The sequence below is a fragment of the Gopherus flavomarginatus genome, chromosome 2, assembly GCF_025201925.1.
Source record: "Gopherus flavomarginatus isolate rGopFla2 chromosome 2, rGopFla2.mat.asm, whole genome shotgun sequence".
Classification (NCBI taxonomy): domain Eukaryota; kingdom Metazoa; phylum Chordata; order Testudines; family Testudinidae; genus Gopherus; species Gopherus flavomarginatus.
Window position 1 is genome coordinate 174,313,389 of NC_066618.1, and position 18,883 is coordinate 174,332,271.

Genomic DNA, 18,883 nt, shown 5'->3' on the forward strand with positions numbered 1-18,883 from the left:
AGCGCCGCCCCCACAGCTACTTACTAGCTCAGGGGCTGTCCGCACCGACATCAATGTTCGCCCCACGAGGCCGTTCCGGGTTCGCGGACACTCTCGCGAGACCCAGCAGCCGATAGCTCCGCCCCTAGCTTGTCTCTCGTCCCAACCACTGATCCCCGCTGTTGCCACCCCCCCACTTCCGCCTCCAGGCCGCGTCCCTTCCACTTGCAAAAGAGGTCAGTCCCCTCCCACAGGTCAGGCCAGGCCAGGTCAGGCCCCGCCCCTTTACTAATCCAGCTCAGCCCTCCCCACGCTGTGTGCCCCTCTTAACATAAACTCCGCCCATCGCTCCAATATTTCCTTATGGCTCCAGCCTCCCCTGTGTCTCCGTCACCCGTAGGCCCCGCCCCTTTTGCCCTAAACCTCGCCCTTCCCAGGCCTCGGCTCAGGCCCCCCTCCACCTGACAGGGGAAGGGGGCGGAGCCTCCGATTCCGGCCCCAACCGTTCCTGTGGTTGGATAGGGAAGTCTCGCGAGAGTTGTTACGCGGAAGCCGGCAGAGGAGGGTGCGGGAGACAGGAAGAGAGTAGCGGCTGCTTCCTTGCTAGTGGCGGCGGCGGCGTCCGTAGTAGCAACTGGGGCGGCGCGCCCGGGGCTGGTCCCGGCGCTGCGGGGCTGGAGAGGCGCCGCAGCAGCAGGGGCCGGGGGTGTCGCTGGGCCGGCCAGGCCGGCGGAGGTGGCCGCGCGGCCCGTGTCGCGCTGTAAGATGGCGGCGGCGGGCGGAGGCAGCAGCGTGAACCCGTTCCTCAGCGACTCCGAGGAGGAGGAGCCGAGAGACGGCGGCGGCAACGACCCCGGCCTGGGAGGCCCGCTCTCCCCGCAGCAGCACGAGGAGGAGGAGGCGGCGGTGGAGGTTCCCGGGGTGCTGCCGGGTCTGCGGGCGGCGGCCCCCGGGGAGGCCGGCTGGGCCGGGCCCGGCGCAGGAGAGCCCCCCCGGGTGCCCGTGGACGCGCTGGCGGCGCAACTGCTACGGGACCAGTTCCTGCTGACGGCGCTGGAGCTGCACACGGAGCTGCTGGAGAGCGGCCGCGAGCTGCCCCGTCTGCGCGACTATTTCTCCAACCCGGGCAACTTCGAGCGGCAGAGCGGCACCCCGCCCGCGGGGGGAGCCCCGGGCCTGTGGGGAGCTGCCGGCGCGGCGCCGGGGGGAGCGGCAGCCAGCGGCAAGGAGCCCGGCCCCGGGCAGCTCAGTAAGTGACCTTCGCTTGCCACAGGGTAGAAGGGAAGTGTGCCCTGCCGGAGTTTCTACGAGGCAGGAGTTGGCGGTGGGAGGGGTGCGACAGGGGCCTAGAGGGAGAGATGTCTGGTGGCTGGACATAGGTGTGTCTGGGGGAACGATGTGTAGGGGGCTTGACGTACCTGGGCGCTGGTATAAGCGTGGGTACAAGGGTTGGATGCTGCGCAGAAGGTGCCCCGTGGAAAAGACGGAGCGTGAGACTGGAGGGGATGAAGTAAGCGGGATCATGGGAGGGCGGTTGCTAGTAGTGCAGCAATGTTAAAGCCAGGCTATTATATTTTCTAGTGTAAGGTCAGCAGGACTCAGTAGAAAATCTCTAACTATGTTAGTGTAGAAGTCATCTTGTTTTGAGTTGGGTGTGATTTTAATTTTATGGCAATTCTTATGGGGAGAGAGAGAGGTAGGCATTTCTGCTTTAATTCCGGCCCATACTCATGTTTGTTTTTGTTATCTGACACACCAGTCAGATCACACATTCATGGTTCCACTGAGAGTGAGTTTTCCTTGGACTGAGAATAGGAGGAAATATTTTTTGGCTTATGACTGACGATCCTAAAATCTATAACTTCCAACGTGATCGGTCAAAGTTTACTATGAAAAGGTCAATGTATTGACCCTGGCAACATAAGAAACAACATTTGGAATACTCTAATACTTTTATTAAGTTTCAGGGGTCTTAGCTCTTGAATCTCAGAGTACAATGACTTCCATAATTAGTGCTAGCAGGTTTAGAGAGAGCCAACTGTCTATGTCCTGTCATCTTTCTATAAAATGTTTCAGAGGGAAATGTGTATAATCAGTATTGGGTGGATTTTTTTGTCCTGTTGGTACCCAGGGAGTGGACGGGCAAAGATAGTGTTTGGGAAGTTGTCATAGACCTTACTACTGCCGAGTCTCACTGTCTGCCTTTATTTATGGATGAACAAGTGAAAATATACTTGCATTACTTACATAAAATACCTGCTTTTCATCAAGACTCTCATGGCGATGACATGAGGTCTAAAACACAAGTTTTTAAGCTACCTAAAAGATTAAATGAATCCTATAAGAAGAAATGATTTTCTCTCTCTCTCAGTCCCTTGGCTTTTAATTTGTGATTTACTGAAATCTTTATATTAAATTAAAGGGATGAAAGTGTTTGTGGTTAATAGAAACTTGGATGATATATACAAATGTTCTAGTTCTATTTCAAAAGAATATACATCTTGTGTATAAGATGTCTCCCAAATAATGGGGCACCTTCATAAATAACATTACTGGCACAAAACCATGTTATAGACTTAAACTTTGGACATCGGTTTTGGGTTTTCATTTAATGTCTTCAGCCACCCAAAAATTAAATTTGTGGGCTTGTACTGCTTATTGTAAGAAGCACACTAACACATGATTATATCTAAAATTTTATCATCGCACCCCAGTTATTGTATTATTGCTTTTGAATATTATTTTTGAAATATTCAAGACATTTATATGCTTCTTGACAAGTTTAGTGGGTTTTACAAAGACTTGTGCTTTAGGGCCACATAGATGCTAAATTCACTTCCATCTGATTAAAAAGTGCCCATTTTAGAAGTCTAACTAGTCAGATTACTTAATTGATTTAATAGTCTCATTGCTTTGTTAACATGAAATCTGGTTACTGTTGGAGATAGAATACTAGACTAGATGGACTATAAGTCTTATCCAGAAAGTTAAGCAGAGGCAACTTCTACTGGGCAAGATAAGCCCAGCCCTACCTGGTAACTCTCAAGTATGGGGTTTCTGCCTCGATGTGAAGGGGGAATTCTAGGCTATATCTATGGTGCTGCAGCTGGGTTGATGTAATGCTGTAGCATAGATGCCTCCTACATTGACTGAAGGGGATTTTCCATTGAAGTAGACTATGTCTGCACTTAAGACGCACAGTTGCACCACTGTAGCACTTCAGTGTAGAGAGTTTCTTCAGCAACAAGAGGGTTTCTTCTGTCACTAAAGGTAATCCACCTCCCTGAAAGGCAGTAGCTGAATTGATGGAGGAATTCTTCCATTGCCCCAACACAGTTTACACTAAAGACTATGTTGGTTTAACTGCGTTTCCAGGGGTATGGATTTTTCACACCTCTGAGACACAGCCATGTCAATGTAACTTTTCAGCATAGACTTGCCAGAGTTAATTCATCTCCAAGATGTGGTAGTGAGGCCATCAGAAGAATTCTTCCATTGACCTAGCTGCATCCACACTGGGGGTTAGGTTGACTTAACTGCTCGGGATGCCCAATTTTTCATAGCCCTTGACAATGTAATTAGATCTAATTTCTAGGTTTAGGCCAGGTAGCTTCACTTGCAGGAGATCTGAGTTAGAGGGGAGCCAAGTATGGGTGAGTAGCAGCTTTAGATTTCCTTTCCTGGGCTTTAGTGCTCTGAGAGCAGACCTTCTAGAAGATGCTGAAAAAGACTAGCTAAAGAGATAACAATAGCATTTTGAGCTAATTTAAGAGAGCCCTTTAATGCCTCTGGCCAGGCCTACACTAAAAAGTTGGCACAGCTACATTGCTCAATTAGCCTAATCCTCCACCCCACCCCAACCCTTCAAGTATAGACAGCATTAGGTCAGTGGAAGAATTCTTCTGTTGACCTAGCTACTACCTCTTAATGAGGTGGATTAACTAGAGTGACTGAAGAATCTTGAAGCACTACAGTGGTGACTCCAAGTGTAGACATGTGTTGATGTAGAAATTGAGAGCATGTTTGCACTTAAAATGTTGCATCAACACAGCTGCACCTCTGTAGCACTTTAATGATGACACTCTAAACCAGTGATCCCCAACGTGGTGCCCGCGGCTGCCATGGCGCCTGCCGGGGCATCTATGTGCGCCCGCATACTCCCCAGCAGACAAGCATCCACTGAAATGCTGCTGACAGCAGCGTCATCCAGAGGCATTGCCACAGAAATGCCACCAATTTTTGGCAGCGAGGCCTCTGGATGCTGCTTGTCAGCGGCGACGTCTATTGACGTTGCCACTTGTTGGCATTTTGGTGGATGCTCATCTGCCGGCCACGTTAAAGGTCGGGGAACACTGCTCTAAACCAATGGTTCTCAACCCGCAGGTTGCTTGTGGCCTGATCAGCACACAGCTGTGGCCCACGTGGCAGCCTCAGAACAATTCAGGTAGTACATGTATTGTGTGGATCTGGCCCACGAACCACACATAGAGCTGTATATGCGATCCACAGTGGTAAATAGGTTGAGAACCACTACTCTAAGCCAATGGGAGAGAATTCTTCTGTTAGCGTAGTTAATCCACCTCCTTAAAGAGGCAGTAGCTATTTCAACGAGAGAAGCTCTCTGGCCAACAGAGCACTGTACACAAGAGGTTAGGTCACTATAGCTACATAACTCAGGGTGTAGGTTTTTCACACCCTGAGCTACGTAGGTGTACTGATATAGGTCCCTAGTGTAGAGTAGACTTGTGTCTCTAAAGCTATGTTTGTGATACAATTGCACATCTTTGGTGCTGCAGGTGTGCTGCTGTAGTGTGATAGTGAAGACACCCGCCAAGGCAGTGGAAGAGGATTTTGCATTCAGTAGTTAATCCAGCACTCTGAGAGGCAGTAGCTAGGTTGAGAAAATTCTTCCACTGGCCTAGCAATGTACACCCTGGAGGTTACAGTAGCTTAATTAGGTCTTTCAGGGTGTGAGGTTTTTCACACTCAGGTGATGTAGCTAGGTCAATCTAAATTTTAGTTGTAGACCAGGCCTAAATCACTCATGTTTGGTGATCCATTTGAAAAATGTGTTTCAACTTGGCCAAATTTATTAGGGTTAAAAAGGTACTTTGCTTATGCACTGATTTTTAAATTTCAACTGGATATATTTTACCAACCCTCAAATGTTCAACACATATTATACAAGTTAAGTGAATTTCTCATTCTGTAGCAATCTCAGTGTTTTATTGGTGATGTAACGGAGTACCTAAGAAAGTTGAGTGGAATTTCTCAGTGTGCATCTCTTCTGCAGTCTGTGAGGCTTTGTATGGAATGAGGCAAGGCTTTATAACAGGGATCGGCAGCCTTTCAGAAGTGGTGCGCCGAGTCTTCATTTATTCACTCTAATGTATGGTTTCACATGCTAGTAATACATTTTAATCTTTTTAGAAGGTTTCTTTCTATAAGTCTATAATATATGACTAAACTATTGTTGTATGTAAAGTAAATAAGGTTTCAAAATGTTTAAGAAGCTTCATTTAAAATTTAAATTAAAATGCAGAGCCCCCCAGAACAGTGGCCAGGACCTGGGCAGTGTGAGTGCCACTGAAAATCAGCTTGTATGCCGTCTTCTGCACGGATGCCATAGGTTGCCTACCCCTGCTTTATAATATACATGTATATAGAATAAGATTGAGGGCCTCAGTAATCATTTACTCACTGAACAAATATCCATTTAACGATCCAAAGATTAGGTATGCAATGGAATTTGGTTTTTTTCATGTTTCTTTTCGTAACTAAGAAATTATTCCGCTCAGAATAGCCCAGTCAACCTTATATGGAAGACTACTGTTAGGATAATCACTTTAACTTTTTTAATGCAAAATAGCAGCTGGAAAAGACAGCTAGTAAGTAGCCTGTGGCCAGTAACCTGTCCATTGTTCACCAGCAAATACTTTACGAACCACTGGTAGCCTATGGAGCAAAGTTCGGGATATTAGTTCATGGAATAGTTCATTTAATAATGACCATAAAAAAGATGGGAGCTTTTGAGTTTTCAGAAACTTGCTCTGACTTCACCTGAAACTGGTCAAATAGAACTCCCAAAGACAATTAATATTCAAATGGTTGCTGTTTTATATATTTCTGAAATAGTGTTCTTCGTTATCAGGCAGCAACAGTGTATTAGGATGTGGCTGTAAACAATGAAATAGAAACAATGGTACTATTAGAAATTCAGATGCAGACATTCTTTGCAGCAACCCTGCCCTTTCCAGATTGTTAATGAAGATACCTACATGAATGTAGAGCTAACTCTGTTACTTGAGGTACACCACTAAGGGCTTCACTTTAATGCTTTACAAAGCTTCATTACCCTTTACAGTCCTCTGATTGGTTTTGAAGCTGTGTAACAGTGCTCACACCCAAGCAAACTCAAAATAATTTTGCACCCACAGTCTTCTCTGCAGCAGCACTGCAATATCAATTGAGGCATACTGAGTTTACATAAAATTCCATTTCCGATTCCTGAATCTTAACACCACTGTACCTTGAGAACAGCAAGTCAAGAAATAATACTGACTGTGTGGAAAAACTGTGCTCTTCAGTGATGTTTGATGTATTCTTTCAACAAAGAGCCCAGAGAGCATTCAGCCTGTAATGTTTGAACCAGCTGGAATCCTAAAAACTACCAGCAGGTTTCATATGGTCATGGCTATGCAAAACTGCCAAATCTTTACAGTTTTAAATTTTAAAACAAGGGACAGGTTTTTTTTTCTGCTCCTTCTCCCCTAAAGTGAAATTTGTATGCATTTTCCAACAGTCATTTCAGAATATGGCAATATTATGAGTTATTAAATCTACTACAAACAAATACAGGCTGTTAACACCAATTCCATTCAGTAAATTCTTTAAACTGCTTTTTCAATTGTTGTTTAAATCAGTTTGAATCAGTTCACCCTTTTTTCCAGTCTTAATCCAGATAAGATTTACAAACTCCTTTTTTCCCAAAGCTCTTCCTCTTTATCTCTTCCCCGCCTTCCTGCTAACCAACAGTTTTTCTTTGCACCCTGGGTTTATATAGGTTTTAACAGTACTGTGTGGTTTGGGGAAGGGCTGTGTTGGCTCATTTTAAAACAGATTCTTTGTTTTAATTTAAAACCATCTGCAGTCACCCCTGTCAGTCAGCGGCCTTCTTTTTCAAAACTTCCCCCTATTCATTAGTTATTTTTTGAACCAGATGTCCTCCCTATTTCATTCTTTTCGACCTTATAATTCATTCTTTTCAAGGCCTTCCTTCTAGTCAGGGCCCTTCTTTACAACACACATATTTCCTTAACCAATACGCTAACTTTACTTCTATAATTTTATACATGCAGCATCTCTGACTGACATAGCTGTGTCCAGCTACATTTTATGGTTAGATCGGACCTTAGCCTCTGAACTCCAAATGAGTGGTACTGAAAACGATGAAAGTGGTACAGAAAACGATGAAAGAAAGCAAGAAAGGTGTGAATATGCTGTAAGAAGAAAAGAGTCTTTTTCTGGACACTTTCTAGTAACAGTTCTCAAACCTAAATCATAGGCAAAGTGTTTGAGACGAGTACATAATTGTAATAATTGCTTTATTGTGCTAGGCATTGTACAAATATATAGTAAAAAGTTTCCTCTCCAAAGAGTTAACAGTCTAAAGTTAAGCTATAGAAAGTGGGTGTAACAGTCAAAGGAAAAAGGAGCAGATGAAGATAACAATGATGGACACTTGTCATTGCATCAGCAACCTATTAGAGTATGCTAATAAAATTTGTAGATGACACAAAATTAAGAGATACTGCAAATATGGAGGAGGACTGGAATATCATACAAGAAGATTTGGACAACTTTATAAAGTGGAATAATACAAATGGAATGAAATTTAATAGTGCAAAGTCATGCATTTAGGGACTAACAAAAAGAATTTTTGCTATAAGCTGGGGATATATCAGGAGGTGGAAGTAACAAAGGAGAGAAAAACCTGAGTGTATTGGTTGATCACAGGATGACTAAGCTGCCAGTGTGATGCAGCCATGAAAAAGGCTAATTCAGTGCTAGGATGTATCAGGAGAGGTATTTCCAGTTGAGACAGGGAAGTATTAGTACCGTTATACACAACTGCTGAGATCACACCTGGAATACTGTGTGCAGTTCTGATCTCCCATCTTTAAGAAAGATGAATTCAACTGGAACAGGTGTAGAGAAGGGCTACTAGGATGATTCAAACTGGAACGGGGCATAGAAGGGCTTAGGATGATCTGGGGAATGGAAAACTTACCTAATGAGAGGAGACTCAAGGAGCATGGCTTGTTTAGCCTAACCAAAAGAAGACTGAGGAGAGCTATGATGGCTCAATAATGTCAGGGAAGGAGAGGAGTTCTTTAAATGAAGTGCCAATGTGGACACAAGAACAAATGGATATAAACTGGCCATCAACAAGCTTAGGCTTGAAATTAGGTGAAGGTTTCTAACCATCAGATGAGTCAAGTTTTGGAACAGCCTTCAAGGGGGTATAGTGCAGGAGGAAAAAAACCTCAGCTTCAAGACTGAGCTTGATAAGTTTATGGAGGGGATGACATGATGGGACTGCCAATAATGCCAGCCTCAGTTCCCTATTTGTCCACTTATCCCACAAGCACCTAACAGCAAATACCTCCAAGGGCTAGTGAGGGGACACTAGATGGAGAGGATCCTGTTTCCCAGGTGTCTGGCTGGTGGGTCTTGCCCACATGCTCAGAGTCTAACTGATAGCCATATTTGGGGTTGAGAAGGAATTTTCCCCAGGGTCAGATTGGCAGAGACCCTGGGGGCTTTTCGCTGTCCTCTGCAGCATGGGGAATGGATCAACTGCAGGTTTAAATTAATGTAAATGGTTCATTCTCTGTAATGTGAAGTCTTTAAATCATGGTTTGAGGACTTCAGTAACTCAGCCAGAGGTTATGGGTCCATTACAGGAGTGAATGGGTGAGATTCTCTGGCTGGCAATATGCAGGTGGTCACACTAGATGATCATGATGGTCCCTTCTGACCTTAAAGCCGATGAGTCTAATTGGCATTTTCCTGTAGAAATTGTAGCAGCAGTAGGGTTTTATTGACTCATTTGGGGAGGGCATTTCATTCATAAAGGGCAGCATGTGGGGAAAAATGTGAGAAGGTGCTTGTGAGAGAAGTGAATAAATGGGGAATTGAGGTTGGCATTACTGGCAGAGCAGAGGGGGTTGGAGACAGTGTAATAAAATAAATAAAGGACAGAATTGAGAAAGGTGCAGTGTTTAAAAGGTGAGGATAAGAGTCTTGAATTTGATGCTGTTGTGAAAGAGAGGGAGGCATTTCAGAACAGTCTCAGCAGTATTTTGAATGGACCTGCAGAGGGTTTGAGGATCAGGAGGGCCTGGAAGTGGGTGAGGCTTAAGGGTATGCCTCTACTGCTGTGTAAGCCCAGAGTTTGAATTCAGGTTCAAGCCTAAACCTCCCTCCTGTCTATACACACATCACAGGTCCAACCCTGAATCAAGACTCGACCTGGGGTTCTAACTCCTATTGCTTTGCAGTGTAGATGCAGCCCACTGGACTCTTGCTGTGTGAGTCCTCCAAAAATCTCACGGGCCAACCTCCTTTGTCCTCTGAACAGTCAAGTTTGATGGACAGTCAAGTTTTTCCACGCTGTGCTACAAACAAAGGACTCGAGTGGCCACATTTTAGGAGGACGCTAGGAAATCTGAGGATGTGTATGGTTGCACTTGGGCCCACTCAATGCAGTGTAGATACTGGAGACCCAGGTAGGGACCCAGGGTTCAACAATCCCTAACCTGGGATTACAAATGAGTGTAAATACTCAGGCCCTAGGTTAACAAACCTAGGGTCTGCTAACTTGAGTTCTACTAACCCTGGGCTTACATTGCAGCATAGACATACCCTAAGAGGGAAAATTCAGACATAGAAGCAAAGTTATGAACCTGAGTGACTGTTATACAGATAGCGTTATCTAGTGGTGGGAAAACACTGTCAAAACCTGTCAAGTTTAAATTGACGTACATTTACAAGGAGATGACTGGAAGACCAGGGTTTTGGGGATGACTGGAAGACCAGGGTTTTGGAGGTTGGGTTGCCGACTCAGTAATATTTAAAAATCCGACACTGCCTCTTCCCCTGAGGCCCTGCTCCCATCCACTCCTCTCCCCCGGCCCCAGTTGCTTTTTGCCTCCCACTTTCACCCCACCACCACAACCACCCAGGTTAGGAGGTACTTGCCTGCAGAACCAAGGCTGGGAGCTGCAGCCACCAGACGAAGGTAGGAGGTGGCCCCGGCTGAGCAGGGGCTGGAACAGGTGATGGCCCAGCACCTCCTCTGCTTGCGGTAATCAGACTTTGGGTGTCCAGTCAGTATATCTGACCAGACTCTGTCAGGTCCCCTTTTCGACCAGACTTTCTGGTCAAAAACCTGGCCACAGTAGTTGTAGTAGAAGAATTTGAGGCAACAGTTGTATAAGACACATTCCAGTGAGTTTAGAGATGAAAGGAGAAAGTAGCTGAAGGGGCAGGTGGGTTCAAGGGTGTTTTTTTTTATGATGGCATGACAACAACATGATTATATTTTTGAGGGGAAGGAATCTGAGGGAATTTTAAAGAAGAAATTCAAAGGAATGATCAAGAGAAGTCAGCCAGTGGGAGCGAATGAGCATACTGAACCAGGCTTAGGGGTTAAGAGAACTGCAAGTAATCTCCAGGTTGCAAGGGAGCAGGTGTGGTAGGGGGAGGTGACATAGGATCTTGTCAGCCTTCTTTTAAAATATGATTGCGAGTTGGAAGATTTTTAGAAAATAGGCAGCTAGAATTGGGCGGAAGTCAGTGACCATGGAGAAACAGTGCTGCTTGAACAGGAAGATGCCCTCTCCCTTCAGTTTTGTGAAACTTGTTGTGGATGCTATCCACATATTATTATTTGTATTGTTCACAGTATTTTATTCACAGATTCTCAGGAACCTTTTTTTTTATTTGTTTAATAAGTGAAAGATTTTAATATCAAGAAGGTTTATTTTGCAGTATTTGAACTTGTTAAAGTAAACATAAAGTGGTAAATTACAAATTCTTGAAAAGTAAACTAAACATAAAGACATAAGAATTAATAGAAGAAATAATGCAATTCTAAAAGTTATTCTACGTGAACAAACATCACTTTTCACTTGAAGGAATATATAGCATAGTGTATGATGAATTGTGTGTGAGTGGGGCATGGCATGGTGAAAGAGTAAAGAATGGTTGACAGATGCCTGGTCTTTTGCAACACACCAAAAAAAAAAAAGTGCCTCTGAGTATCCAAATACTATTTACATAACTCAATCGTTTTTCTCCCAACATTGGCAACTCCACACTCATAACAAGTACATTTATCCACAGATCCAAAATAACACCTCACTTCAAGCATTGATTCTTATGATGTGAAAAATAAAATTTCTATTGACAGCAATTAGGTAGAATTCTGAAACATAGCAACTTCAAAATATGATCTGTTGCAGTGAAATGAGTCATAGATAACTACATGCATTGCTTTTGGCAGTGTGGCAAAGTTACAGGAAGACATTTACTTGTGCTGCTGCTTGTTTAATGGCAAAATTTGAAAAAAGAGACTTGACAAATAACCCCTAAAAGCAACCTACAGACTTATATTTTGCAACATTTACTGTCTGATGTGCATCTCTCCCTACCTCTTACTCTTGGGAGCAACTGTAACATTTTTTACTGTTGCCCCACATATCCCAGAATTTCCATCTGTGGAAGAAATGCTGACTCTGTATGCCTAGTACTTCGGTGCTGCCTGGTTAAAAAACTACATTGCAGCATCCAATTGAGGCTTCTGCACAGTACACCTCAGTTACATCCAGGCAAGGCCAGGGTAGTTCATGTCATCCTTGGTCATCTTTGTGCCTGAGTAGCTAATAATTTTTATAACTACAGTGGGGGAGACAGAAGAGAGTAGAGATGGTGGCACTGTGTTGGGCATAACATGAAGAGACTTGGCAGAGGCGTGCCTGCTCACCAACCCATCGCACATGGGTTGCTACAGTGAAAGCTTAGGAACTACTGGGATAAAAGCACTGGTATTATTTCACGGGCGGAAATATTGCTCCCTTTTAGAACACTTATGTGAAATTTCATGTGAAGTAAAACTTTGAGAAAGTTAGAAACTAATGACATACTGCCTAGTCATTTTCCAGAATGAGAGGAACTATTTTTGCCATTATTTTTCTCTTTCCAAAACAAAGCTTTGTGTAGTGACACCATACTTGCACTGCTCTTGGATGGTGTAATAGAAGCAGTAGATGAGTTTTATAGCCAGGGATGAAAAAATTAATTTATATATTTCTAAATGTTAAACTTTTCAATCAGTTGCCCAAAATAATGTATGTTGGACAACTCAATCTCCAATATTCAGTTACATCGTTAGTATGATTTTTTATATTTTAAGGGGAGGGGAGCTAAAATCTTTTTGGATATCATATTTGTTAAAAGAACTGAAACATTTTGTAAAATTGTTAAGTTGTGATTATAGTCTGACAAACAACTCGGAGCAGGAGAGTTCCGAGTTTAATGGCCCTGAGACATCTGTTGTGCTTACAAGAGAAAAGATGTTCTTTCTGACTGCTAGACCTACAAACACAGTGTGCGTTCTTCATCAAGCTGTGCTGTCTCCGGCATGTGCATCAATAGTTATACAAATTCTACCCTGTGTTTCACTGGGATTGCTCAAAGTTTGGCTCTGTAATTGGAATTTAGATAAGAAATCTGTTTGTGCTAGAATGGAATTCAGTTTGCATTCTCAAAAGCTGTTTTGTCTCTGCAGTGATAAAGAATATGAAGTACTAGAAACTTACGTACAAACTTTGCATCTTTAAAGGATGCAGTATTGGAGCTGTGTTGGTCCCGGGATGCTAGAGAGACACAGTCGGTGCAGTAATATCTTTTTGAACTAACTGCTATTGGTGAGAGAGATCAGCTTTTGCACTTAGCTCAAAAGTTTGTCTCTCACACCAACAGAAGTTGGTCCAATAAGATATATTACCTCACCCACCTTGTCTCATCTTTAATGTAAGAAGTTATTACTGAGTACACACCAGGTTGAACTTTCTTTAATATGAAGATTGTTTAGAGCAGGGACTTTTTTCATATTTGTCTGTAAGAAACACTGAGCAAATGTCTGCTGCTGTACTTTAAAGTTAGTTGAATTGAAGCCTACTCACTCTAGACGTCGGGTATGTCTACATCTACAATTTTGCAGCGCTGGTTGTTACAGCTGTGTTAGTACAGCTGTATAGGGCCAGTGCTGCAGAGTGGCCACACTTACAGCAACCAGCGCTGCAAGTGGTGTTAAATGTGGCCACACTGCAGCGCTGTTGGGAGTGGTGCATTGTGGGCGGCGATCCCACAGAGCACCTCGTCCCATATCGGCGCTGTGGCTTGTGGGAAGGGGAAGGAAGTGTGATTCTTTCCGCTTCCTGTTCCAATGCCCCGTGGTGCTTTGGTACACATTCGGAGCAGTGTGGCAGCATTGTGATTGTACAGCGCCTTTTCTGCGATTTTTTTTATAAATGGATCCTGAGCAGCTGACGACCTTATTGATGAATGTTGCCAGCACATCGCGCTTGGCAGTGGAGCTATTCCTTCAGCTGCAAAATGAGAGTGAGAGTGAGAGCGACAGTGAGAGTGAGGAGTCAGACGATGATATTGAATCGCCTCACTGTGAAGACAGTACATTGCTTGTGGCAGTAACAGACATGCTCAGCTCCGTGGACCGGCGCGTTTGGGCTCGGGAAACCAGCACTCAGTGGTGGGATCAAATCGTCCTGCAATCCTGGGATGACGAGCAGTGGCCGCAGAACTTTCGGATGAGAAAAGCCACTTTCATGGCACTGTGTGCTGAGCTCGCCCCTACCCTGCGGGGCAGGGACACGAGATTTAGAGCTGCCCTGCCTGTGGAGAAGCGGGTGGCTATTGCAATCTGGAAGCTGGCAACTCCAGACTGCTTCAGATAGGTGGCGAACCAGTTTGGAGTGGGAAAGTCTACCGTTGGAATGGTGCTGAAGCAAGTTTGCAGGGCCATTAATCGCACCCTGCTAAGAAGAACCGTGACTCTTGGGAACGTGCAGGACATTGTAGATGGCTTTGCAGAAATGGGGTTCCCTAACTGTGGAGGGGCAATAGATGGGACTCATATTTCTATTTTGTCACCACCCCACCTGGCATCAGAGTATGTTAATCGCAAGGGGTATTTCTCCGTGGTTCTGCAAGTGCTTGTGGATCACCGTGGGCGTTTCACTGGCATTTACTCAGAATGGCCTGGAAAGGTGCACGGTGCATGCATATTTTGGAACAGTGCCCTGTTCAGGAGGCTGAGGGCCGGGACTTTTTTCCCAGACCGCAAGATCACAGTAGGGGACGTGGAAATGCCCACTGTGATCCTTGGAGACCCTGCTTACCCCTTAATGCCATGGCTTATGAAACCATATACAGGGAAGCTTGACAGGAGCAAGGACCGGTTCAACTACAGGCTGAGCCGGTGCAGAATGACTGTGGAGTGTGCTTTTGGCCGTTTGAAAGCTCGCTGGCGCTGTCTTAATGGGAAGCTAGATTTGATGGAAAGCAGCATCACCGCAGTTATATCCGCGTGCTGCATCCTCCATAATATTTGTGAAGGGAAGGGTGAAAGATTCAGTGAGGAATGGACTTCCGAGGTTCGATGCCTGGAGGATGAGTTTGCTCAGCCAGAGAGCAGGGCTAATAGGGAGGCCCAGGAAAGGGCTTCAAGGATTAGGGATGCTTTAAGGGAGCAATTTGATGCTGAGAGCCAACAGTAATGTTTGATGCATTTGATGTGCTTTGCTTTACCTTGCTGTGTAATATTTCCCACTTCCAGCAACAATAAAACGTAGTGAAAGAAATATAAAGAAAAACCTTTATTCAACAAACAGTACATAACAGGCAAGGAGGTAGGGGTGGTGGACTGTACATTTACAGGTTTTAATATGTCCTATTTTGATCAATATTCCCTGTCTGCTGCACTTCAGCGTTACTATGCTGCAGAACAGTGGGGGTGGAGTGAACAGGGTAAGAATTATAGTTATCAGGGCTGGTAGGTGATCTTATAGGTGTTGGGGGCAGCTGGGGATAATATGGAACTGGCTGCTGGAGAAAGCTGTTTTGTGGAAAGACCGGGGAACAAGGAAGAGGTCTTTGGGAAGGCTGTGGGTTACCACGGTACATATTTGTCTGCATGGCTACAAGAGACTCGAAAGACTCAGTTTGGCGAGACAGGAGGCTTATCATCTGCTTTGTGGTTTTTTTGGCAGACAATTCCTTTCTCCTGCTTTCTGTTTGCCTCCATTCATGTACACTCTTTCTCCATTCATGTACACTTTCTCCAGTCCTGTACACTGCTTCTCCATTCATACGTCTTCTCTCTCCATTCCTCTGTATTCCTACTTTCTCTGTTGTAGTGGCTCATAACAGACTTGATCAATTCCTCTTTTGATTTCCTAGGATTCCGTCTCAAGTTCTGCAACCTACGTGAGGCCGGTGATATGGCTGCAGTAGTCAAGGTCCCTAGAAAACAGAGATAGAACCATGTAATACACAGAGGCATCATTGTTTATTATCACAGTTTGAAGGACTTTTGAGACTTTTGGTAGCATCCTTCTCACATACCTCACATAACACAGAGAGGGCAGGCAAGCTAAGTCATGGCAAGAAATGAGGTGAGTGGTTTTGCCCCGATTTCCCCTTGGGAGTGGGAATTGACCACTGGGTCACTGGGGTTTATCAGCAATGGGTACAGGGGGTAGCTGGTGTCCTGAAGAAGGGACAGTAGTGAACAGGAAGGTGGTGAGCTAGCTGCTTTGGGGGGGGGGGGGTTTCTTTGGTCCGCGTTCACGCCGTCCTGACGGTTGGGGGGGGGTGTGGAAACGCGGTGCTGGACGCCTGCTTGGATGGGGGTCGGGGAACACCAGAGCACACCGCGTGGCTGCCTACGTGCTGGGAGGGGGGGTGGGAAACACGGGAGCACACCGCGGGGCTGGATGCCTGCTTGGAGGGGGATTGGGGAACACCAGAGCACAATGCGGGGCTGGGTGCCTGCTTGGATGGGGGTCGGGGAACACCAGAGCACAACGCGGGGAAGGATACCTGTTTGGAGGGGGGGGTCGGGGAACACCGGAGCACACCGCGTGGCTGGATGCCTGCTTGGATGGGGGTCGGGGAACACCAGAGCACAACGCGGGGAAGGATACCTGCTTGGAGGGGGGGTCGGGGAACACCGGAGCACACCGCGGGGCTGGGTGCCTGCTTGGATGGGGGTCGGGGAACACCAGAGCACAACGCGGGGAAGGATACCTGCTTGGGGAGGGGGGTCAGGGAACACCGGAGCACACCGCGTGGCTGGATGCCTGCTTGGATGGGGGTCGGGGAACACCAGAGCACAACGCGGGGAAGGATACCTGCTTGGAGGGGGGGCCGGGGAACACCGGAGCACACCGCGTGGCTGCCTACGTGCTGGGAGGGGGAGTGGGAAACACGGGAGCACACTGCGGGGCTGCCTACATGCTGGGAAGGGAGTGGGGGAGAAAACAGAGCGCCATGGGCTGGGGAACCGCGAATCTGGCGCCCTGCACTCAATTACCCCTAAACTCTCAACAGGGTTTCCTACTGCCAGACATATCACTGCTGCGTGTTACCTGGGAAGAGAGGGAGGGTCTTCTACAGGAATGTGGATACTGCCCTGGCCCCTGTGCAGCTTGCCTGTGTGCAGCCATGGTCCCCCCACCCCGTCGCTGCACAGTGGATCGGACGAGTTAGCCTGACCGGGACAGGGACCACGGTGGCTCTCCCGATCGATTTGAGAAAGCAAATTGCAAATGCTCTTGCAGAAACATTTCAAGAGATTACCGAGGCAGATTACAGAGACATGATAGATCAAATCAATGGGCTATTCCACGTTTAGGCATGCATGCAGGCAGCCATAACCAAAATCCTCCTCTCCCAAAACATAGAAATCTACTTACCCCGAGCATGATCCTCCGCTTCCTCCTCAACATCAGCTTCCATTTGCTGCGACTGGCTAGCCTCCTCCGGGCTTGAGAAGAGATCCTGGCTGCATGTGTCCTGGGACTCTGGGGTGTCTCCCTCCAAGCCAGTAGCCTCACTATCTCCGTCCTCTACAACATCCCCCACTGCTCCCTGCTCTGAACTCTCCATCGTGCTCCTAGGATTCGCAGTGGGGTCACACCCAAGTATGGCATCCAGCTCCTTGTAAAAGCGGCAGGTTGTGGGGGCAGCTCCTGAGCGGCGATTTCCCTCACGGGCTTTGCAGTACGCACTCCTCAGCTCTTTAATTTTTACCCTGCACTGCAAGGCGTCCCGTTCATGGCCCCTTCTCATCAAGGACTGCGATATCTGCCCATACGTATCATAATTTCTCCTTCTGGAGCGCAGCTGTGTTTGCACAGCCTCCTCTCCCCAAACACTAATGAGGTCCTGCAGCTCTGCATTGGTCCATGCTGGGGCTCGTTTGGTGCGTGGAGGCATGGTCGCTGAGTGATTGATAGATTAATTGCACTCCACACCTGGCTGAGCAAATAGGAAGGGGATTTTTAAATTTCCCGGGGCATTTAAAGGAGGGGTGAGGTGAGCACAGGGCAGTGGAGTTTGCTTGATTACCAGAGAGGCTTCTTCAGGTATGCTGGGATACCTGCTTATGCCACGGAGGTCAACAAAAACGCTGGTGAGTGTCTACACCTGATGACCAGCGCTGGTGATCCAGCGCTGGATCCTCTACACCCGAGGCACGACCGGATGTACAGCCAGCGCTGCAAACAAGGAGTTGCAGCGCTGGTAGTGCCATGCAGGTGTGTACACATCCTAAGTTGCAGCGCTGTAACCCCCTCACCAGCGCTGCAACTCTGTAGTGTAGACAAGCCCTTCAACTGTTAGACTGTGTAACAACTTAAGGCTGGAACACTTTCCTTTTATAAATGGCTCCTCCTAACATACCTTTTGTCAATCCTGTCAGTGTGAATTTGTAAGTGAAGTAGATCATTTTAAAAAATGGTGATGGAATGTAGTCAACTTCAGAAACCAAATACTTTGTGGTTAGAGTTGTACTGGTCAAATGGTAAAGCTTCTTGGACATGTTGTCTACTCTGTGCTATTCATGTTGTCTACTTAGAGTAGACTCTGACTAGTTATTTAGCAGGCAGTGGTAAATCAGTGTTGCTGTTGCCTCTCCAGAGCAGGATGCTGGTGTGAGCTACTACCTGCAATCATACAAAGTTATTTTTCGTTATTGCTATGCGTTGTTTGGGTTCTGACTTTGCCCCATATGCATCAGGATTTAAACCAAACTGTCTTTAGGAAACTACTACTTCATGTGATCTGAAACTTCTAAAACATGTGATGACATTGCTTGTTTGTGGAGTACTGTCATTTGCTTTAAAGGTTTTAGTACTTGGCAGACCCCAACATGCCCTCTTTAAAATGTAACCATTTGTCTCTCTTTATAATTGGTATCTTGTGTAACCATTAGTTCTGTTACTCTTGTCCATAAACAATCATTAAAACATGCCAAAAATAGTAAGAAAAAGAATATGCTCTTGATCAGGGCATTTAATCTAATCTGGAGTGGCTATCATGGACTACTATCATTTCACTAGCTTGAAAGAAACCCATGGCCCTTGAAAACCCTTTATAGAATTCCAGCCTGTTAGTAGGTGGCTTGCTAACTTTGACTGCTGCTCTAATTGCTCAAAGTTAATTTCTTCTGAAGATTTCTGAGGGTTTCTCTTCATTTGCTTCTGTTTTGAAGGTTTTGGCTCAGTGACCATCTAAAATTAATACGTAACTCCTC

General features: G+C 45.9%; 2 protein-coding genes across 9 annotated transcripts in view; one reads left to right on the plus strand and one right to left on the minus strand.

The window, feature by feature from the left end:
- PIGN (phosphatidylinositol glycan anchor biosynthesis class N) overlaps positions 1–140 on the minus strand; it is a 187,621-nt gene extending 187,481 nt beyond the window's left edge. Inside the window, exon 1 of one of the 3 annotated variants that reach the window (XM_050939909.1) lies at positions 25–140. The gene's annotated coding sequence lies outside the window, so the exon portion shown is untranslated. The remainder of the gene's footprint in view (positions 1–24) is intronic. The other 2 variants (XM_050939910.1, XM_050939914.1) reach the window with 2 other exon arrangements.
- Positions 141–529: 389 nt separating this feature from the next.
- Positions 530–18,883, plus strand: part of RELCH (RAB11 binding and LisH domain, coiled-coil and HEAT repeat containing) — a 124,635-nt gene continuing 106,281 nt past the window's right edge. For all 6 annotated transcript variants that reach the window (XM_050939868.1, XM_050939869.1, XM_050939872.1 and 3 more), the window contains exon 1: positions 530–1,228. In XM_050939868.1, coding sequence (XP_050795825.1) covers positions 745–1,228 — 484 coding nt within the window. In that variant the 5' untranslated portion in view covers positions 530–744. The remainder of the gene's footprint in view (positions 1,229–18,883) is intronic.